The 23,015-nt window shown below is 51.3% G+C and overlaps 1 protein-coding gene across 8 annotated transcripts in view; it reads left to right on the top strand.

Annotated features, from left to right (window-relative positions):
* The window catches only part of CORO2B (coronin 2B), a 49,958-nt gene that overhangs the window by 3,979 nt on the left and 22,964 nt on the right, over positions 1–23,015 (top strand). For 2 of the 8 annotated variants that reach the window (XM_069866642.1, XM_069866640.1), the window contains exons 2-3: positions 5,807–5,895; positions 13,076–13,142. The exons of 3 other annotated variants lie outside the window; for them this stretch is intronic. In XM_069866642.1, the coding sequence (XP_069722743.1) occupies positions 13,092–13,142 (51 nt within the window). In that variant the 5' untranslated portion in view covers positions 5,807–5,895; positions 13,076–13,091. The remainder of the gene's footprint in view (positions 1–5,806; positions 5,896–13,075; positions 13,143–23,015) is intronic. 3 more of the 8 variants (XM_069866641.1, XM_069866639.1, XM_069866647.1) reach the window with 2 other exon arrangements.

Here is a 23,015-nt window from a genome sequence, read left to right as displayed (position 1 = left end):
CAGCTCTGGGGTCTTTCCAGGCAAATCAGGGCATGGACCCCAGCACTGAGGTGGAGAACGTGTTCATCACTCACCGGTCCTTCTCCTGGGTGCCAGGCTGGCATCTATGGCCCAGGATGATGTGGTGAGGGAAAAAGAAAGTGTCACGAGCACCTGTGGGAGAGGAGATGCTTTTTCTGTGTGGTTTTGACTGCCAGGAGTCAATGTGTGGTGGGCATTTGGGGAAGGGTCCAGTGACCCAGGGCTGTGGGATACGAGAAGGTGTTTGGGGACTGGGAATTTTGTGTGTGTTCCCATAGTGGGGCAGGAGAAGAGGGGACTCCCAGAGGCATCTGGGATGTTTGCATCCTGTCCAGCTGTGGGTATCTAACTACCAGGAATGTTATCAAAGATTAGTGAAGCTGACAGCTCCAAGAGCTGTCAAGGACAGGCATTTACAGTGTTCCTGCAATAACTCCCACGCTGGAGCCGCTTCCCAGGTGGTACTGGAAACAGGAGCCATGGGTAGGGTTTTACAAACTTTGCAAACAGTCCTGAAAAATTTGCTCTCAGAGGAAAATCCGGTTCGAGTGCCCAAGAGCAGGCAGAGCTGTCCTAGCACCAGCATGGGGAGGCACAAACAGCTTTCCTTGGGGTGTGTGGGGAGCTGGAGAAAGGCAAGGAGGGGGCAGAAATATCTGCTGTCAGTGTGTGAAAGAAGCTGGTTTCATCCATATCCCAGTCCACCTCCTTCTCTCCCACAGGAAGAAAGGCAAGCAGATGCAGTGCATCCTCATCCCTCATTCTTTTGGGGGAGTTTGCTACCCAGGAGAGTTTAGGCAGGTTATAAATAGGATGGAGAAGGACTGACTGAAATGGAAAAAGAGCCCACGCCTTGTGCTCAGAGATCTGTCTGAACTCTGACATCTCCCTGACATCATTGCATGGAGCTGCGTTGCATTGCGTGCCGTGCCGTGCCGTGCACACCAGATCATCTCTGCCTGTCCAGGGCACTCTCTGTGCTCTGCAGTAAGAGCCACCTTCTGCTGAGAAGGTGCTATAGGAAACGGGGACAACCTCATCGCTGCTGTAGACCAGCTGGTTCTGTGAGAATCTGGGGCGCAGGTTTGGGTCTCTATTGCTTCCAAACAGAAAACTGCCCCAAATGCCTCATGTATAAAGAAATACCCGGAGCCCTGCATTCAGTTCTGGAGTCCTCAGCACGAGAAGGACATGGATCTGTTGGAGCGAGTCCAGAGGAGGCCACGGAGATGATCTGAGGGCTGGAGCACCACCTATGTGAGGACAGGATGAGAGAGTTGGGGTTCTTCAGCCTAGAGAGGAGAAGGGTCCAGGGAGACCTTAGAATGACTTCTAGTACTGAAAGGGCGTCCAGGAAAGCTGGGGAGGGGCTCTTGATCAGGGAGTGCAGGGACAGGATGAGGGGGAAGGGTTTTCAGGTGAAAGAGGGGAGATTGAGATGAGATCTTGCAAAGAAATATTTTCCTGTGGGGGTGGGGAGGCCCTGGCCCAGGTTGCCCAGAGCAGTGGTGGCTGCCCCACCCCTGGAGGGGTTCAAGGCCAGGTTGGATAGGACTCTGAGCAGCCTGATCCAGCGGGAGGTGTCCCTGCCCATGGCAGAGGTTGGAACTGGATGGGCTTTAGGGTCCCTTCCAACCCAACTCATGATTCTATGAAAGCTAAAAAAGTCTGCTTGCAAAACACAACAGGCTGACACGCCTGGGCCTCATGGCAAACACAGAATTGCTTGATGGCTGTGATTTGCCAGGGCTGGGAGAGTAGTTCTTCATCCCAGATGAATTTCTGCTTTATCCCAGCGAGCAGCAAGAGCATGAAGCCAGGCTGCTGGCAGGCGGGAGGCACAGGGCTCAGAGGAGAAGGGATGCGAGTCACAGGATGGAGAACAGGAGTAGGAGGAAGGAACCCACGTCTGGGCTCTCTGGGTTGACTTCCCATTAAAAGGTTAACAGGATCTTTGGGGATACACAAGTGGGAATCCTGTGGCCAGAGAAGGCCTAGACATATTTAACCTCCAAGCAGGGATTGTGCTGGGTGTGTTTTGGCAGCTCCCACCCATCACCAGAGACTGTTTCCAAAGCTCTAAATATAATTAACCACGAAGACAAGTTAGTGGGGGCTCAGGGGTGTGTTAATTTGGGGGATATAGTTTTAAAATGATTGGAGGTTTTTCTAAAAGGCGCAGTTTAGAAGAGGATGCCATCTAGGAGTCCCACGGAGTGCGTTAGCCTATGGTCTCCTCTGGCTTTCAAATCTATTGATTGCCATTAGTCATCAAGCCACGCTGCCTAGATAGCAGCTCATCCTCAAAGTTCATCAAGCAGATCAAGCTAAAACCCAGAGAGGAAATTGAAACTGTGGCCTGCCTTTATCCAATGTGGTAAATTAATGATGTCTTTAATCATAGAGTCATAAAATGGTTTAGGTCAGAAGGGACCTTAAAGCCCATCCAGTCCCACCCTCTGCCATGGGCAGGGACACCTCCCACTGGATCAGGGGCTCACAGCCCCATCCAACCTGGCCTTGGACACCTCCAGGGATGGGGCAGCCACCCCTGCTCTGGGCAACCTGGGCCAGGGCCTCCCCACCCTCATAGTGAAGAATTTCTTCCTAATGTCTCATCTAAATATTCCCTCTTCCAGTTTAAAGCCATTTCCCTTCATCCTTTCACTCCACACCCTTGTAATAAGTTCTCTCCTGAGCTTTTCTGGAGCCCCTTTCACTACTGGAACCTGCTCTAAGGTCTCCCCGGAGCCTTCTCTTCTTCAGGCTGAACAACACCAACTCTCTCAGCCTGTCCTCATAGCAAAGGTGCTCCAGCTCTTGGATCATCTTCGTAGCCCTCCTCTGGACTCCCCTTTAACATTGGTAAATAGTAATTATTGCAGAGGCTCTTGGCTGGGAGATTGCGGTTGCAAAGCCATGGCCACAGCAGCCAAAATGATGCTACTGATGATGAGTTGCAGTGTCCTCCACCTCAGTGGGAAGGGCAGGTTTAGAGTGTCTGGGGCAAATGCTGATCCCATGGAAAAGCTGATACTGGTTCAATCGATAGGAAACTTGATTGAAGGCACTGGGCCATGTTATCAGGGAAAACGGCTTTGGACAGCACAGCTTGACTTTGTTCCTAGAGCAATAAGAGGTGAAGGCTTCTCTAGGCGGTTCACTAAAACGGAATTTGATCGAGCGCTGCGTGTGCTCTGAGGCTTGAGGAACGGCTCCGAATAATATGAATAAAACTCATGCTAATGGATTGGGTGTAAACTAACCAACATCTCTAGCAAATAGATTAACGGGATTTATCATTGCATAGAGTTTTGCTCATGATCAATAGGGCTCCTTTAACCTTAAACCCAGCTGGGGCCGTGCACTGGGGAGTGGAGCCAGGTCCCCATGCAGGACCGAGTGTCACAGTGAGTAGGAAGAGGGGCTTGAAGGCAGCAGTGAAGGCAGAAGCCACGCATGGAGGGTGTGGGAAGAGAAGGGCTTTCTCTGCCTCTTGCTGTCTTAAAAGCTGACTGGTTTTAGTTGGGATTCAGTGGTGCTGCAGTTGGAAAAGCCTCACTAGTTTGGGCTGCCTAGGCAGACGCTGCTCGTCAATCAATAATTATGCAAAATGGATAGCTAAGGTAGGTCCAAGGCAGGTGTGGAAGGATGGTGGCTTTTCTGGAGGAGCTGCTTTGCAGCACCTGCTGGGTGGAGATCTTGTAATGGTGCATGGTGCCACAGCTGGAAGTGGGTAACGAGGCCACGTTGCTTACCAGCTGGACCAGGGTGGAGCGAAGCAGTCAGTACTGATTTGTTAATAAAACACAGAACAAGTCCCCCTGTGTCCAGCAGTGTGGATGAGCACTAATCTTTAGCTTTGGTGGGATTTCTGGGGGCTGGGAACAAGCACAACGGGCTGCTTTGAGTCTAAAAGTGGAAGCTCCCCGTTTCAAGGAGTATTACTCTCATCAAAGGCAACTTGTCTGGCCTGCGGCTTTTTAATGAGTTTTAATTGTGATTCAATGCAGCATTAATCTGGTGCTTTAATATTGCCCGTCTGTGGCCAGCAGGCTCACTGGGCGCTGTAATTCATCCCCTGCAAATGCAATGCAGGGGCACCCCCCCCCCCTTCTTCTTCTTCTTCTTTTCATGGAAATTTTATCAAATGATGAATAGTTCAATTCATTACCCAGCTAGCAGAGAGCTCGAAGCAGTCGGATCCTGGATTCCTATCTCCCGAGTCAGTGTGTAATTACTGAAATCTGGCAGCAGGCAAAATCTACGTGACAGAGCCAGCTGCTGGAGCCCCCCCTGCCCCAAATCTGTGAATCCCATCGTACCCGGGCTGGGAGAGAACCTGTGCCAAGCTCAGCTCCCAGAAATCCCGCGCTCCTTTGTTCATGGCCAAGCTGTTGGCAAAGCCCCCTTGCTGCAGCTCTCTGACCGGAGTTGGTGTGCGGAGCCTCAAGCATCACCATGAAAAGCCTTGGGACCAAAACTGCCCAGGGAGAGGCTGTGCCGGGGTGGTGCTGGAGCAGCCAAGGTGTTGCTTGAATTGGAAAGAGCAGAGAATTAGGGTAAAGCCTTCAGATCCGAGCCCAGATTGAGGTCACGCTATGACACGCAGCTGGTGAGCACAACAAGGACCCGGCTTGATTGGAAAGCCAGGCAGCCTCGCGCAGGGCAGGGTGACGGTCACGTCGCTGCCCCAAAAACGAGGCTTTCCAAATCATGGCTCCATGTTCACTTAAAAGCACAACCAAGTGCCTGCTCCTGCTTAGTGCTGGGATGGGAACTGTGCCTGCAAACTGCAATGTGCTGCCCTCTCCATCCGGATGCCGACTGCGGCCCCCGTCCTCCCACCAGGATGCGGACCCGGATTTTCCTCCCCTTGGAGTGATGTTTTCTTCCACCGACAATCTGCTGTGCGGATCCCTCAGACAAGCTGTTGGGCCTTATGGAAAAATTCTCACCCACCTCCTGTGCCGAAGGGTTGGGAATAGCCATGCTCCAGGCAAAAGGCCCTGCGGTGCTGTCGAGGAAGCCACCGGGGACAGCTTGGGGACGTACACGTGCCTGTGTTGGGACCGAGGGATGCCAGCGCTGGGCACTGAGTTAATGCTGTTTGGGTTTGGTAATGGAAGGACCCAAAAGGCTGTTTCCCTGGGTTTGTAGAGTGCTGGAGAGTGTCCAGAGAAGAGCAATGACACTGGTGAAGGCTCTGGAGCAGCTGAGGGAACAGGGGCTGTTTAGCCTGGAGAAGAGGAGGCTGAGGGGAGACCCCATTGCTCCCTCCAACTACCTGAAAGGAGGTTGTAGAGAGGAGGGAGCTGGTCTCTTTTCCCAAGTGACAGGTGACAGAACAAAAGGAAATGGCCTCAAGTTGCACCAGGGGAGATTTAAATGGGATACTGGGAAAATATTCTTTACTGAAGAAGTGGTGAAACACTGGCAGAGGCTGCCCATGGAAGTGGTGGAGTCTCCATCCCCGCAGGTGGTCAAAAACGTGTAGATCTGGCACTTAGGGACATTGTTTAGTAGGCATGGTGGTGTTGGGCTGATGGTTGAACTGGATAAGCTTAGAAGTCTTTTCCAACCTTAATGATTCTAGGATTCTAATGTCATTGGGAATTAGCTGCCTGCAGCTGCACTGGTGCTGGGGGCTGCAGCCTGGTGCATGTTGGCACCCAGCACGTCCTGAGGGCATGTGGTCAAGCTGAGGCAGAGGCTTTGTGCCCGCGGGGGCTTGGGGTGCATGGCAGCAGTGCTGCAGTAAGCCAAGGTTTTCCCTTTCTTCCAGGGTCAAGGAGCACCCACGTTTCCCTGAGCCCCGCATCCATCCTGGGTGTCAGGAGGCGCCCGACGAGCCTGCGGAGCAGAGCAGGGCAGGTGAGGACCCTGCGCTGCGCCCGTACCATAACGGACCCGGGGTGGCCCTAAGGGGACCTGAGTGGGATGGAAACAGCCCAGGGACATGGCAGCCCCTCTCACCCGCTCTGTGCTATCCCCAAGTGCTCTGTGGATAGCAGGGCAGGCAGTTCCTTGTCCAGAGAAGCATATTTTTCATCAAGAGGAGCTGCCGCAGCTCTGCTTCTCCCAGAATCTGATCCAGTACCCCAAGGAAGCTCTGTACATCGAGCAAGAGCAGATCCATGGAAGACTCAGTCGTTTTGGAAGTGCTGAGTACTCTGAACGAGTGGCCAAAAAGCTGAGTGTACAGAATATTGCTTGGGTGAACATGGGTGAGGCCGTGGCATGCAGCGAGCATCCCGCGTGGGCTCAGCCTGTGGGATGTGGGCTCCTGTGCCTTCCCAGGTGGGTCCACAGCTCCATGTCCGTTCACTACAAACCTCTGGCAAAGAGAGTCACTTTGACTGCTCTCGTGATTATTTTAAGTGCAAAGAAACCCGATTCCAGAGCGCCGTGTGCTAAAATACAAGGAAAAATAGGGAAAAGGCAAGCTCTGAGGCTATGGCGAATGCATGCACATCGCAGGGCCGGGGAGGAATATCACAACTGTTCCTCCATGAGCTCCCCTGTGCTCTTGTTTGTGCCTGAATAACAAGTCTCCCTTTCGCTTCTGTGAATGGTTTCCCCCTTCCTGGGAGCCGGCACACAAGGCAGGGTTTGTCTGGGCTCCAGCTCCGTGGCGGGCACCGCGCCGGCTGGCAGCAGGGCAGTCTGTGCCTCTTGCATCCCAGCCCCTGTGACCTTCATCCACCCAGGCTCTGGCGCTTCCTCGCGCTGGCCAGGAAACAGCTTTCTGAAGGCTGAAATATTTAGAAGATAGTGTTTATTTTCCTTCTCTTTCTTCTTTTTATTTTGCTTTTTTTTTTCTTCTCTTTTGGAAAACTTTGGCCCCCAACTGGGGCCAAAATACGCTCCAAAATATTCCAAAATACGCTCGCGGTTTTGTAAGCGGTCCAGGAGTGAATGGCTCCGTGCAGGAGGGGAAAGGAGCCACTGGAGTCTGGGCTCTGGGATGCTGACCCTTTCCCCAAGGAGCATCCCCCGATGCTCATTCCTGGGGAACATTTGAGGAGGGTAGGTAAACAGGCAGTGAGGGAGAGGTGTCTGAGCTGCTCACCCATGTGCCATCTCCCTGTGTTAGAGAAGTCCTGTTTGCCAAGATAAATAAGTTCCTGTGGTTCTTGTCCCATACAAAGCTGGGGCTTAGTAAGTACCTGGAGTCCTCTTGTCAGTTCTAGAGTCCTCGGCACAGGAAGGACATGGATGTGTTGGAGCGAGTCCAGAGGAGCCCATGGAGATGATCCAAGGGCTGGAGCACCTCCCTCATGAGGACAAGCTGAGAGAGTTGGGGTTGTTCAGCCTGGAGAGGAGAAGGCTCTGGGGAGACCTTGGAGCAGCTTCCAGTACTGAAGAGGGCTCCAGGAAAGCTGGGGAGGAGCTCTTGATCAGGGAGGGCAGGGGTAGGATGAGGGGGAAGGGTTTTCAGCTGAAAGAGTGGAGATTGAGATCTTGGGAAGAAATATTTTCTTGTGAGGGTGGGAAAGCCCTGGCTCAGGTTGCCCAGGGAAGTTGTGGCTGCCCCATCCCTGGAGGTGTTCAAGGCCAGGTTGGATGGGGCTGTGAGACCCCTGATCCAGTGGGAGGTGTCCCTGTCCATGGCAGGAGTTTGGAACTGGATGGGCTTTAAAGGTCCTTGCAACCCAAACCATTCCATGATTGTATGATCCTATGATTTTAATCACGCTACCTATCACAAAAGTGAAATGTTAGTGCTCCCAGCAGCTCTTTTTTTTGCCCTGATTTTTTTTACCCTCAACCCCCACAGCATATTAAGCAGTTTCTTACCCTTGGTGTCCAGCAGCTGCCCATGTCCCCACGGTCCCCCAGCCCTTTAATAATTGTAAGCTATGTGGCTTACAATTAAAAAGCAGGTGAGTACAGGAGGGGTTGGATTTATGGCATCCTCCCATCAGAGGCTTTCTGTTATACAGGCAGCCCTGATTATTCTGCTTAAAACTGCTGGATCCTGGCTGGAAAAAGAACGTTGTAAAAAAGTCTCTTGATTCAGTCTTCTTGATGACGTGTGATGCGATGTGAAATAATGCTCATGGATGAGCACCTGGCTTGGTCACCTGCTCATCTTAACATGTAAAAAGAGACATTTTTCCTCTGTCTGAGATTCCTAAAAACCCTTCAAGTTGAGAAAAAGCATGCATTATTTTTTGCCTTCAAGGAAACGTTATTTCAACAAGCTGGAGGAGGGTAAAATCCTGTGGTCAGTGACCCAGAGCAGCTCTGGGGGCCAGAAACCCTTTGTGCTTCATCAGGATGTTTCCCCTGGCTTTGCGGGGTGGGAGGGAGTTGGGAAACAGAGTGGGAGGAAAAAGTGTGCTTGTTTATAGAATTTATTGACAAGCGTGGGATTTGTGTTTCTTCTCAGCACGTAAGCCCAGGAAAGGTTTGATTTGCCTCCCCCAGAAGGTTTCCTTTGGAGAAAATGGTCCAAAATGGGCCTCTCATTGATATCACAAGTGCTGGTGCCAAGGATGCTTTTCGCCTCATCCCTGGGCAGTCTGTGATATCTGTGGGACCACGTGAAGTGCGTGGGGTCAGTGGGAAGCAGCACGGTGGTCAGAGAGGGATAGTGGCGCATGGTGATAGCCTGGCCCCATGGCTAGGAGACATCTGGCCTCACTTGGTGCTTTTTCCCAGCAGCTTGGGAAGAGGAGAAGCTCTTCCCAGGCAGCCCGGGGTCTCTAGAAAGAAGAAATCATTGAAAAGTTAACTCCAGGGAAATCCCAGTCACTTCCTTCCAGGCTGGAAAACACTCAGCTGGCAGATATTGCTTCAGAAATATTCATCTGTCTTTTGTCCTTTGTTTAGACCATGTTAATGGGATTAATCCTTAATATTTGTAAAATCAATTTAATGCTCTTTACAAGTTGGATAAACACGAAGCTCTCTTTGCCTCTTCTCCTTGTCTGTGCACTAAGGACAAGTGGCTTTCCAACAGCAAGCCATGCCTGCCAAAAATCCCATCGTGGGGGCTTGTGTCCTGCTCTGGGGTCACCGTCAGGAAGCTGGGGTGCACCCACCGCCCCAGCGGGTGCAGAAGCAGGGATCTGCTCTGGCTCTTGGCAGCTCAGACCCACTTTGTCAGGACCAAATCAGAGTAGTGCTGTGGTAGTGGGGTCTCAGACCCCACTTGGAAGCTCTGCCTTTGGTGCAAGGACACCTGGATTTGCACCACAACCTTGGAAACTACCTTTTGGAGTCTCTCAGTGCGCTGCTGCCCCTGGCCCCCTTCACTAGGGTTGCTGTGGCTGGGCTCTGGGCTGTGCGGACGTGGGGTAGGGTGAGCCCAGGGGATGCCCACGTTCCTGTTTACCTCCCCGCCACGACCTCTTTGTTGGGGACATCACCCCACAGAGCTTCACAGCAGCCCTGGTGCTGCTCCTTGGGTCAAGGCTGAGTGTGGGGCAACCTGAATACACCCCTTCAGGGCAGCCACTGCTGCTGCAGCATTTGGACTCGGTGCCAGTGGGGTCCGTCGCCCTCCCCTGCTGTCCATGGCAGCTTGGTACGTGGATGTATTGGTGGGGCCGCATCACCTCCTTGTTCCCTGCAGCAAACAGGCAAACGCAAAACTCCTTGAGTAGGGGCACAGTGAATTCGGCACCAAACCCCAAGTCTGTTTTTATAATGCAACGTTCGTTCCGGGGGCTCTGCTGTGGGTGTCCCACGCGCCAGCACCCAACGCTCCGATGGGCTGGCAGCATCTCCCACTGTGGAGCAGCCTGTAAACTGGCCTCAAGCTCCGCCAGGGGAGGTTCAGGCTGAACATTAGGAAAAAAATTTTCACGTAAAGGGTCACTGGGCACTGGAACAGGCTGCCCAGGGAGGGGGTTGATTCACCTTCCCTGGAGGTGTTAAGGGGACGGGTGGATGAGGTGCTGAGGGGCATGGTTTAATGTTTGATAGGAATGGTGGGACCTGATGATGCGGTGGGTCTTTTCCAACCTGGTGATTCTCTGAGTCTGTGATTCTATGGGTTGAGACCGGCGCTATGCCCCTCACCGGCCCCCAGTCACCTTTGCTGTCCCCCTAGCAGAGCTCTTGGTTTTGCCATGTGGTCTGCAAGCTTGTCCCCACCGCTGCTCTCCAGCTGTGCTGGGCAGGGTGAAGCCCAGCGGGATAGAAGGGATGGGAACAGCACAGCCTGTTTTATGGGAACATTCTCTTGTTTGAGGCCCTGCTCAGTGCATTTATTCCGGTGTTTATTAGAGCCCAAAGGTGTTTCCTGTGGCTGGAGGGGAGCTGAAACCATTCACTCAACTTCCCTCTGCTACCCCAGCTGTTTGTGCCATCAGCCGGGTGCATAAATAAGGAGAAAACAAGGAGCTTTGCAGGTTATCGTAGGATTTGGGTCTCCAAAGTGCTGTCAAGAGCAGGCTGAAGGGCTCTCCCCTGCTCCATGGGCTGTGTATGTATCCAAAGCTGATAAGGATGGGGGAGACAGGGTCTCTTGTCAGTGGTGTGAACATGCCTGAGTTGTGGGAGAGATGCTCCAGCATCGCATCCAGCGGGAGAGGAGGTAGAAATAGAGCTAGTGGGGTGAGGCAGGAGGAGGAGGACTCTCTCCTTGCCTGGCTGATTCACCTCTTCCCCCTGTGAGGAGAGGGGCTGATGGGCAGGTGTGTAGTGAGGGTGGCAGGAGTGAGGACCAGTGTGTCCGTGGCTCTGCACGCTGCTGAGCTCTGTCCCAGGGCTCCACAGACAGTGTCAATAAAGCAAAACTTACACAATTCCTTATCAGCTTTTCATGGGTTTCAAACCCATACCAGGACCAGGAAAAAAAAGCTTCCTCTCAAGGGGAGGAATCTTTGCTCTTGAATATTTGTAACTACTCTGGGACATGTATAACAATTTTATTTTGCCAATGGACTGAAACATTCATGGAAAAACTTGGTCAAAAAGAAAAAGCACCTTTAGCGTTCTGATGGCATTTGAGATTGTGTCCCTGGTACTGGCAACAGAACATTTCCAAGTGGCATTTCTGCCTGCAGGCAGTCGTGGAGGGGATTGCAGGGGTCTGCATGAGACCCTGGGGCAGGGGCTCAGCCAGACCAGTGCTGAGGGGTAAGCAGAGCTGTGACTGTCCCCTGACCTCGGCCTGGGAGCTACCATGCTCTCATGCCAACCTGAGATGGATGAGGTCCCACAGCACCACGGATGTTATCTTGGAGTTGAAACTACTGAGCCATACAAACCATAATAGCTGTGTGGAGGCTCAGTGGGGAGCTTTATTCTTCATTATCGACACAGTTATCCTGTAATGGGATGTGCAGTTTTGTCTGTCTCGTAAATACCCATAATCTGCTTTATAGTAGTCAATATATAATCCTAGCCCAAGCTCATACAACTATCAAACCCCTTCTTCCCCTCCATCCCCTGTAGCTTTTTCAGGACTTGGTTTCGGGGCTCTGATTGTCATCACTGCTCTGCTGCTACACAGAGTGTGTTGTCAGCCCAGTGCGGGTGTGCAGGGCTCTGGCTGCCGTCCCTGACTCCTGGGCTGCTCCTTTGGGGGGATGCAGGCTGGGAACGCATCAGCAAGCTGTGTCCATCAGCCGGTGCTGGATTTCATGCAAACAGGCTTTTTTCACAGGTCAAGTAAGGGTTTCTTGCAAAGAAGCACAAATTCTGGAACTGAAGCCTTCGAAATTGCACCATTTGAGAAGTTTGCTCTATGGTAGCCAGCAAAACAGCTTTCCCGGCACCTCAGCATGACCTCTATTTGGAGCTTGCAAAAGCCAGTTGCACTGAAAATAGAGAGCAAAAAATCATAGGATCATTAAGGTTGGACCTCTAAGATTATCCAGTTCAACTGTCAGCCCAGCCCCACTATGCTTGCTAAACCATGTCCTGAAGTGCCACATTTACATGGTTTTTTAATCCCTCCAGGGATGGGGACTCCCCCACTGCCCTGGCCAACCTCTGCCACTGCTTCACCACTCTTTCAGTAAAGAAATTTTTCCTACTATCTAATCTAAACCTCACCTGGTGCAACTTGAGGCCATTTCCTCTCATCCTATTGCCTGTCACTTGGGAGACCAACCTCCACCTCGCTACAGCCTCCTTTGAAGGAGCTGCAGAAAGCAATGAGGTCTCCCCTCAGCCTCTTCTTCTCCAGGCTAAAAAGCCCCAGGTCCCTCAGCCACCCCCAGAACCCTTGTTCTCCAGCCCCTTCCTCAGTTCCATTCCTCTCCTCTGGATGCGCTCCAGCCCCTCAATGTCTTTCTTGGAGTGAGGGGCCCAAAACTGAGGATTTGAGGTGCAGCCTCACCAGCGCCACTGCTGGCTCGTGTTTAGCTGCCGTCTACCAGCATCCCCAGGTCCTTTTCCACTGGGCAAATGTTCCTCTTCTGTGTTTCCCCAAGGAAGTGGCTGCGCCGGGGAGGCTGTGTGAACCAGCCCCTTGCCTGTCACCAGCCCCACTGCCGTGTCACTTCATGCCTGTGCAGGGTTTGGGGCCAGATCCTGCCCTGGCTGGGGCAGGTGGGGGCTCGTGGGTGCTTCAGGGGCTCTGAGCAAGCAGCTGACTCGCTGGCAAATGTTACTTGGGCGTATTAATAGATGTTGCTTTACATCCCATTGCCAATCGCAGGGATTCTGGACAGGTTAATGAGCACGTTACAGGGCTGTGTATGACTCAGGTAATGTGCTGTGTGTACGTAAATGCCTTCATTTGCTAACAGACTCAGGAGCAAGAAGTATTTATGCTGGAATTACTTTGTTCTCTAGAAGAAAGTAGGTGACAATGCATGATTACCCAAAATGGGGCTGGCAGTCATTGCGGAGGAGGAAACGAGGGTCAGCAGGATGGATACTGCTGGCGGCTCGTGGGGCTCAGCCTCGTGCCCTGCCACTGGTGATGCTCCTGGTCATCCAAATATTACCCAGGAGCAGCCTCACGGGAGTCTGATCCTGCCATGCATTGCTCAACACCACGGTATCAAGAAGCAGGAAAGGTTTGTGTGTTTTCTCTCAGCCTCCTGGGATGGTGAATTGAATGTTTTTGCTTTCCCTCTCTGCACAGAGCTATTGTCGAGTCAATGAGAGACCTCCACAAGTCTAACGTGCTGGGAAGCAAGCACGGCAGCCTGGTGAGTGTCCCGCACAGGGCATTTTAATAAGGCTGGGACAGAGAGCTGCATAGAAACAGCAGCTGAGCCTAAGCAAGCCAAGAGCCCAACAGGCTGGCTCCGCTCTGAAGGTGTCTTGGCACAAAAGAGAAAACACTTAATTGACACTGGAGGCTCAGAATTTCATAGTCCACCTGCTTTTAAGTCAAACTCGGGCTGCAAATGTGCCAGGGTGGCCTGGCTGAAGCATCAATCCTGAATCTGGACTTTCAGAGACGTCTGGTGACTGAATCATGCCTGCACACTGCGGACATGTGTTGCTCTCTGTGGTGGAATTGTTATTAAAATGAACAACAAGATGTGCCTAAATGTTAAATCTTACCGAGCCTCGTTTGCATGAAAGCCATTAATGTGAACAAAAGCCGTTTTCAAGGTTGAATTGAGGAGCATTAGAGCACTGGAGAGATTAAAATCAGCATTTGTTTGGCTCTAATCTAATGTGCATGGAACAATAAGCATTTGATGACTAATTTTGGCAATGCTGTGTATCTTATAAAAATATAGCTGTTTGATTTCAGGCTTTTCTTTAGGGAGCGGATTCCAGCAGCGTCATTCCTGCATACACGCTTTACTAATGCACTGGGCATGCCCTGAGCAGATCCCATGCTATGTCTCCCTGAGCGGGACATGTCTTGGGGTGCCATCGTTCTGCTTCTGCATTTTCCCCTCCGAGTAGAAAATATGTTGGCTTTGCTTGAGTAAAGCATGTGGGGACAACCCTGGGAGGCGAAATGGCTTTGCAGGGACTTCCCTACCATCCAGGGATTGCAGGGGCAGTGTTTTGCTGTTTGCCAGGCTTGATTTAGGGTATGAGCGCTGCTCTGCTCATCCCAGTGCTTCCCAGGTGCAGGTCCCTTGCCTCTGGTCCTCAAGGAACCTGGGCTCCTCCTCAAGTCCATGGCCGATACGCACCACATCGTTTGGGAAGGGGTTTAATCCCCTCTTGGCTGTGAGGCTCCTAAATCCCCCAGTGCTGATGTGCACCAGGTGTGGAGGAAGATCAGGACCACAGCAGGGTCATGCTCACCTCACAGGGACTTCGGGGACAATGGCTCTGTCCTAGAAGGCACGTGGCAGCATGACCATGGTACCAGGTCTGGTAGTCACCTGTTCCTTCAAAATAAGCCCTGCTGAGCTATTTTGGTGCTTTCTTCCCTGCTGTCTGCATGTGGGAGCTGTGAGGAGTGTCCCTGGGCAAGGGGAAGGGAGATCGGGCACCCCCGTGCTTCCTATGAATGAAGCCATCTCCTTGGTTAAGACCTGCTGAAAAGTAGCTCTTGTATTTGCCCAGTAACACTTCATTGCCTTAATGATCAATACTGGAAATGTCAAACTGGAGCATCGCTGACCTTCCCGATGGAAAATAACTTCTGGCCAGCGTCTCCCAGGGATGCACAGGCAATGTGTTGGCTCCAGAGAGGAGAGATGGAAAATAACCCCACGCCAGGAGGGAACAAGGGTGGATTTCAGTTGTATTTAGTTTTCTTTGTGCCCTGACTTTAGCTGGAAAGTCTTAGATGCTGAATTCTCACCAAAACCTCCAGGAAGAGGGAAGAAAAAAGGGAATCATGTGATTTCTCCTGCCACAAACCCCCTCCTGAAAGCCCCAGATTTTCTAGGAAAGAAACAAATGTTGGATTTTCTTTTCCCAACACATTCTTTCATGCAAGTACTTTTTCTCTTGTTAGTCAACCATAACCCTGACACTTAATCATGGACAGAACAATAAATCAGATGAAAGAGCACTGGTTTCCCATTAAAAGCCTTTCTAAGGACATTGGAGATGCATTGTGCCGTCGCAGTAACCCAAAGATCTGCTGTAGGTGCCTTGTGCTGGGGGCACAGTGCGAAGGAGAAGGGGCTCCCTCTGCACTGGGGCTGGGGTGACTTTGCCAGCCGCCTAAAAGGAGTGCTGCAAACAGGTGAAAGCAGAAATTCATTTCTCTGAAAGCTTTCCTGATTGAGGGAGATTAAATGGGGCTAAATATAGGAGACAGATTTTTCAGGGATTACAGTCCACTGTGCTGCGTGCCTGCCTATTGCAGCGCTACGAGCTCTTTGCGCAAGCTCTCCCTCGCGGCTACTGTTGCCAAGACTCCCGATGCTTGAAAAGATGCATTTAAAAATAAACACATTGAGACAAGAGCTGTGTCCTGCTGCTGCTGGTAGGGAAAGGCTGGAGCTGCCAGAGGATCAAAACTGCCTCCGAAGTGGGGCTGGGTTTTTCTGCTTCATGTTTCTTTGGTTTATTTTTTTCCAGGCGAAGAGCAGTGCTGTTTCCAGGGGATGTGGCAGAGCTGGTCCCCGTGGGTTTTGTGTGCGTGTGCTGCTAGGACACGTGGGTCAGATCTGCCTGCCTCACAGCATCTGCTGATGGGGGCTGCCAGGCAGATACCAGCGCTCCATAGAACAATAAAGTGCTTTGGGCTGGAAGGGACCTTAAAGCCCCTCCAGTTCCAACCCCCTGCCATGGGCCGGGACACCTCTCATTGGATCAAGTTGCTCAAAGCCTCATCCAACCTGGCTTTGAACACCTCCAGGGGTGGGGCAGCCACAGCTTCTCTGGGCAATCTGGGCCAAGGCATCCTCACCCTTACAGCAAAACATTTCTCCCTAAGATCTCTCCCCTCTTCCAGCTGAAAACCATTCCCCCCGGCCCCGTCCCTGCACTCCCTGATCAAGAGACCCTCCCCATCTTTGTGTAGCCCCTTTCAGTACTGGAAGGCTGCTCTAAGAGAAAGGCTGTCCTAGAGAAAAATCTGCAAAATAAAAAAGTTGTTTGGATTTCTTATTAATGCAATCACTCTTGAAGTTGCTTTCTGCTGTCAAACTGAACAGGCAGCCTAAGACACCTACTCCAAAGCTTATTTTCTCACCCTGCAAGAAGCAGGAGCTTGCAGGTCACCAAGGACAGGGCAGCTCTGACCCCTCTGCAGCTGCAGGGTTGCTTTGCTACTTATCCTGAGCTGCTCCCAGCCCCACTCGGGCGGATGCCTCCATTTCTTGCTCATGTATCAGCCCTGTGGTAAGTGATGTAATATTGCAGCTCCCAGGATAGATGGGAAAAAAAGAGAGAAGTCAGCTCTGCAGCCTCCACAGTTGCACCAGACTGAGCTTTCAGAGAGGAAAACTTGGCTGTCTCTTCCCTGGTACGGGGCTGCAGCCTCTCCTCAGCATCGTTGCTTTAATCCAGCACTATTGTAGATGGAAAATCTCTTGCCAACCGCCCTATATTGCAAGCTCCTGTGCATCTTTTGCACCTCTCTGCTCTTGCAGCAGAGCAGGACCAGAGTAAGACATCAAAGCAACTCTGCAAAGGTGCCAGGGAGTGCAGCAAGCTACAAACACCGGGTTCCTTGCCTATCATGTTGTCCCTGGGGTCTTTCCTCACCTCTAGGTTTTGATGAACGGCACAAACCCCAATACAATGACAAACACCAGACACATCCACCACTCTTCTGCATTTCTCCTTCAGTGAAGTAGTTTTGCTAAACAAGAGATGGTTCCCCCAGCCTGGGTGCCCGGCTTGGCACGGACACCCGGCAGTGGCAGATATCGTTGCTCCGATTATGAAACCTCAATGAGCTGCTTTGTTCTTTTGTTTGGAGAGGAGAAGCAGGATGGCAACGCTGCCCAGCTCTCCCCTCCCCACAGCTGCTTCTCTCCAGAGGGGGAGCAGGGGAAGGAAAGGAAGGGGAACGGGATGCTCTGCGCTGCCCTGGATCCCTGCTTGGGGCTTCCCAGTGCACCCATTTCCTGCCAAAACTGTTGTTGCCAAAGAGATTTCCATCTCCCAGCTTGGGATTTTGGGACGCACTCTTCCCCTCAAGCACTCAAAGAAGTAAAACATTGCAATGAGCCTAAAAACACCCAAGCAGAGGGGAGAATTTCTCTGCTGCTGCTTGTTTCATGAGGTTAATGATGATGCTGAATGTTGTGATTGGGGATGTGATTTATTTTATTGCCTCACTTCAAAGTGCTTTATAGTATTCTCATTTTTCATGTAAGTTCTGCACAACCCAGACCAAGGGAGAAGTTTTGTAATGAAAAGAAAAACCAGAATCCAAGAACAATGCACAATGAGAGTGAACCTTGGAAATGGTGGCACATTGCTCTGGTTCTGGGGATGGATGGAAATTACTCCAATAAATCAATAATATTTTTTTAATGCCTTTAAGCCATTGAGAGTGAGGTGATGGAAAAATAAAAATGCCCATTACTGTCAGCAGAATGGGGAGAATTGCTCAAAACCCGAGTTTCATAAAAATTATATATTGTCAGATTGCAAATGCTCTGTATAATAACTTCCAGGATTGCTGGATGTGGCACAGTATGTGGTCACAGAAGCTGGTCTCTTGCTGAAGGGAGGTCGATCGGAGCCAGGGCTGACGGGGATTGCAGGGATTTCTGTGGCTTCACCAGGGGAAGTGATACCCAGGAGGGAAAATTAACAGGGTTTTTTTGTCTTCCAGCATCCTGACTTCCCTGAGAGCAGCCGGCAGTGCACCTGCCTGCTCTGGGGTGGTGGCCTAGGGGGACTCACAATCATCCCAGTGTTCATCCCGAGTTTCTTTGTGCATTTTCCTGTTGTAGAGCAGAGGGAAGGGTATTTGTAGAGGGGGAAATAATTTGCAATGAAAAGAATGGGTCCTGAACAAACACACTTTCACAAAAATTAAGCCAAATATTTTTTAAGCGACAAGGTAAAGGCAAACAAATGTGGAAAAAAAAACCTCCTGGGATGCTGAAATGTCCTTAATTTCCACACTTGCTGAAATGCCACTGCACCAAAGGTTTAAATTAAAGGTGAAGGCAGCAAATGCAACATTGCTCTTGGGGCAGGTCCTGTCCCCATCGCCACAGTGATGCTATCATGGCTTGGTCGCAGCTGCCTCTTCCCACATCCCCTGGGACATGAGGTGCTTTGGTCTCTGTGTGCCAAAGCCCATGCAAAGCCCCCGGTGCCATTGTCCCAGGAGGAAGCGAAGGCCAGAAGGGCTGGTGTAGGACTGGGGCAGCTGGAATGCTTTTTCCAGCTTCTCCTCTCCTGCTTTCTGTCATCCGAGTTGCTCTCCTTTGGGGAAGGGGCTCTTTTCCTTCCTGGCTGGGAAATAATGGCACCACCTGCAAAACACTCTGCAGTGGCAAGGAACGTTGAGCAGCACCCTGCCGGGGTGCGAAGCATCGCTGCATCCCCCCTCCTCTCCATCCCTTCCTCATCTTCAAAAGCCTTCGCTGCTTTGGCCAGGAAATAGGATGTTTGTCCAGGGCCGAACTCCAGCGTGCCCCCTCTGAGCCCGGAAACCCCGGGGAGCAACAAGCTCTGCAAAGCAGCACACAGAGGGAAAATAAATAAGTAGATAACAAAACTATTTCCCATTTGAAACTATACCTCTACATCAGATCACAGAGGCTGTGAGTAAGGTATTCTCATCCTCCTGGCTTGAAAATTCGGCTTGTTTTCAACAGTTTTCCCATCATAAAATGGTGTTTCTTTTGAAACCACGTGTTTTGCTGGGAAGAAATCCCATGTGCAACCCGTCAGCAGCCGTGTTTGCAGCGTAGGGGTGGTGCATCACCCTTTGCCTGCTGGTTTTTCATTCACTTTCATCTTCCTAGCATCCCTAAGTTCCCTTAGTGGCCTTGCACATGGGCTTGTGCTCTTGTCTGCATCGTTCAGGAGCAGGTGGGTGCTGGGGAAATATTAGAATCATAGAATTGTTTGGTTGGAAGAGATCAAGTTCTACCATACTTGCCCACTACTAAACCAGACCCCTGAGCACTTCATCTACCCAGCTTTTAAATACCTCCAGGGATGGGGACCCTACCAGTGCCCTGGGCAGCCTTGTGGGCTCTGTAGGTTAAGGTGCAGCCCAGAGGAGGCAGATTTGTGCCAAGCCTGAAGGTGCAAACAGCACCACAAAGTGAGACGCCTCTTTTCCTAGGATGCTTTGCAGCTGAAGAACACAACCTCTGGCAAAGCCGTTTGCTGAAGGACCAGATGGGAAGGTGTTTTCAAGGCGAACATTTCCTGCCCACCCATCTCTTGAACACCTTGCTCCAGCGATGGGACTAAATGCTGTCAGGTCTGCTTCAAAGCCAAGTGAAGGGGCAGAGGATGCTGAGGGGTTTAGCTTCAACCCAGAGTCAACACTGATGGGTTGATTGGACTTGATGATCTCGAAGGTCTTTTCCAACCAAGCGATTCTATGATTCTATGATTCTGTGATTCTATGATTCTATGATTCTATGATAAGCATCCCATCAGCTGTTTTTCCCCACTCCTCCCACACTGCAGCACCATCTCCATCCGAAGGCTGATGTTTGCTGCAGCCAGTGGGGCTGGAATCCCCGTGAGCGCCCCAGGTCCCTGGTTGTTCCATGCACAACAGGAGCTATTTCTGGCCTGGGAAGGCCTCTACCGGCTGCCAAAACCAGAAATCTGCAGGAAAGGACCCGTCCGGGAGCCGTGCGCCGCACAGTGCCAGCTCTGGGCAGCCCTGAGCCCCTTGCCAGGGATTTTGCTGGCATTTCCAGTCTATCTGCATCCCCGGGGCCTCAGGGCAATGTGACGTTGTCTACAGGAAATAGTGACCGAGGTTAAAGGAAAGAAACTTGGGATTTCTCCCGCAAAACAGGCACTTGAGCTGATTGCTTCCTCCCAGCGTGGCAAGGGCTGAGTGGTGACTGGCCCAGTTTTGGGTGAAAAAATAAAAACCAGAAAGCTGGAAAAGAAGACTGACAGGAAAGTGCTGTGGTCCTGGAAGCATAGAGTCATAGGATGCTTTGGGTTGGAAGGGATCTTTAGATGTCGCCTAGTCCAACCCACCTGCAGTAGCAGGGACATCTTTAACCAGATCAGGTTGCCCAAAGCCCCATCCAACCTGGCCTTGAACACCTCCAGGGATGGGGATGCCACAACTTTCCTGGGCAACCTGAGCCAGGGCTTCCCCACCCTCATAGGAAAACATTTCTTCCTAAGATCTCATCTCAATCTCCCCTCTTTCACCTGAAAACCATTCCCCCTCATCCTATCCCTGCACTCGCTGATCAGGAGCCCCTCCCCAGCTTTCCTGGAGCCCCTTTCAGTGCTGGAAGCTGCTCTAAGGTCTCCCTGGAGCTTTCTCTTCTCCAGGCTGAACAACCCCAACTCTCTCAGCCTGTCCTCATCAGGGAGGTGCTCCAGCCCTCAGATCATCTCCGTGGCCTCCTCTGGACTTGCTCCAACAGATCTATGTCCTTCTTGTGCTGTGGAGTCCAGAAGTGAACATGGTGGGGGTCTCACCAGAGCAGAGTAGAGAAGCAGATTCCCCTCCCTTGCCCTGCTGGTCCCACTGCTTTGGATGCAGCCCAGGACCTAGTTTGCTTTCTGGTGTGTAAGTGCACACTGCTGGCTCACGTTGAGGTTCTCATCAATGAGCACCCCAAGTCGTTCTCCTCAGGGCTGCTCCCAACCACATCATCCCCCAGCCTGTATTGGAACTGAAGATTGCCTCAACCCACGTGTAGGACCTTGCGCTTGGTCTTGTTGAATCTCATGAGGTTCCCATAGACCCACTCCTCCAGCTTGTCCAGGTCCCTCTGCATGACATCCTAGCCTTCTGGTGTGTCAACTGCACCACTCAGCTTGGTGTCAACTACAAACTTTCTGCATTGTGCTTGTGTCTGAGGACTGCGGTGAGTAAGGAGCATCCATACCACACATGCGAGGACCCATCTTAGGAGTAAAAAGACATCTCCAGGCTGCTTAGAGAACATTTGTGCTGACGCTTCATTTGGCAGCAACTCATTAAGCTGAATTTCTGGATCCAAAAAATATTGGGAACTGCTACCCCCGCATGGCAGGAGGAGTTTTCACAGGGAGTCTGTGGTTTTTTTTCCCATGTGGGGATATGCTACGAGGCATCTGAAAAGTTTAGGGGGTGAAGGATTGAGCAAATAGCCCTTTTAGTAGAACTGGGGCCTATTTTTTGCAGAGTAGAGGGGCACAAACAGCAGAAACAAGAGTAAAGTCAAAGTCCAGGGATCACAGAGCAAATTGAGAACTTAAAAAATATCAAAATACATTTTTGTGCTTTGGTAACATTGTAAAAAAATTAATTTCAATACAAAAACTCATCGCTTCAGGCAAAGGAAAATGTAAGATTTAGTGAAACTCTTGAAAGCCACTCCTCAAGCTGTGGTCAGGGTGTTTTTGCTTGCCCTGCCTGGCTCCAATCACTTGGGTACGTTTGGCAGGGATTCACAGTGCTTTGTTGGACATGAGTCTGCATTTTTTCAGAGCAGAAACCTTTCCAGCCAAAAAAACTTCTCTCTGCTCTCACTGCGGGTTAAATCTTCAAGAATTTGTGTCCTTTTTTCCTTGCAGCCTGGGTATTGCTGACACCATGAGCTCCATGGCAAACATAGAGCTCTGGTGCTGCCGTGCATCCTCGGAAGGATGCTCCCAGAATATGTGCTGCTGGTGGGGTGGAAAATACAGATGGGATTTGAGGGTGATGGGTGGATATGGGGTCAAGGCAATGCACTGGCACCCTACAGGCAGATTTCTTGCAGACAGGGTGTCAGACGCTGCGGGTAGTATTGGCACTGCCTGCACAAGGTCGTGGCAAGATGTTCCTTGACATCTGCCCTAAAGCACGGTGCAGGCTATTGCCCTCTGCCTCTCCTCCTTCTGCCTTTTGCCCCATAGCCGTGAGTTAAGCTTGTTCCTATTAGTTTGAGATGGAAACAGCACTGCTTCCAGTCTTAAAGCATCCTTTTCCTATTCAGGAGGTGCTGCTCAAATACGGTCCCAACCATGTGCCCGTGGCATTGAACTCAGGAGGAAGCAGGGACTTGGATTTATTTGGGATTAGAGCAGCCACTGGAACATTCCTCGAGTGTTGCCCTGCATGGAAAGATGCTCTCAGCAGCCTTTAAGTGCATGCTTATCACAGTTTTGTCAATAGATGCTGGTTATGAAGACACGAGCAGCTACAAGTCCTCAGGCATGCAATTACTGCGTGTTTGGATAGAACCGAGTGCTTATGTGGCTCTAAGGGGGCTTAAATGCTTATGCTCTTCTGCACAGTCAAAGTGCCTTAAATCTTTACAGATTTTATCATGAACCCTTGTGCTACCATAAGCATTGTTCAAAAGAGGACTGAAATGAAAAAAAAACCCAGTCTTTCTTTTACTTAGAATCATAGAATAGTTAAGTTTGGAAAAGATCTCCAAGCTCATCCAGTCCAGCCGCCAGCCCAGCCCCACCGTGCCTACTAAGCCTTGTCCCAAAGTGCCACATCTACATGTTTTTGAACCCCTCCAGGGATGGGGACTCCCCCACTGCCCTGGGCAGCCTCTGCTACAGCTTCACCACTCTGTCAGTAAAGAAATCCTTCCTACTATCCAGTCTAAACCTTCCCTGGTGCAACTTGAGGCCATTTCCTCTCATCCTATCATTTGTTACTTGGGAGAAGATCCCAGCACCCACCTCACTACAGCCTCCTTTGAGGGAGCTGCGGAGAGCAATGAAGTCTCCCCTCAGCCTCCTCTTCTCCAGGCTAAACAGCCCCAGGTCCCTCAGCCACTTTCAGACCCCCTGGGCTCCAGCCCCTTCCCCAGTTCTGTTCCCTCCTTCAGGACACGCTCCAGCCCCTCAATGTGTTTCTTTTAGAGAGAAGCCCAAAACTGAACCCAGGATTCAAGGTGTGGCCGCAGAAGCACTGAGACCAGGGGACAATCCCTTCCCTGCTCCTGCTGGCCACCCCGTGGCTGATCCAAGCCAGGATGCTGTTGGCCTTCTTGGCCACCTGGGCCACTGCTGGCTCCTGTCAGCCTGGCGGCTTTCCA

Source organism: Phaenicophaeus curvirostris, chromosome 12, assembly GCF_032191515.1.
Source record: "Phaenicophaeus curvirostris isolate KB17595 chromosome 12, BPBGC_Pcur_1.0, whole genome shotgun sequence".
Taxonomy (NCBI): Eukaryota; Metazoa; Chordata; class Aves; order Cuculiformes; family Cuculidae; genus Phaenicophaeus; species Phaenicophaeus curvirostris.
Note: the sequence above shows the minus strand (reverse complement) of the source record. Positions and strands in the feature narration are given on the sequence as shown.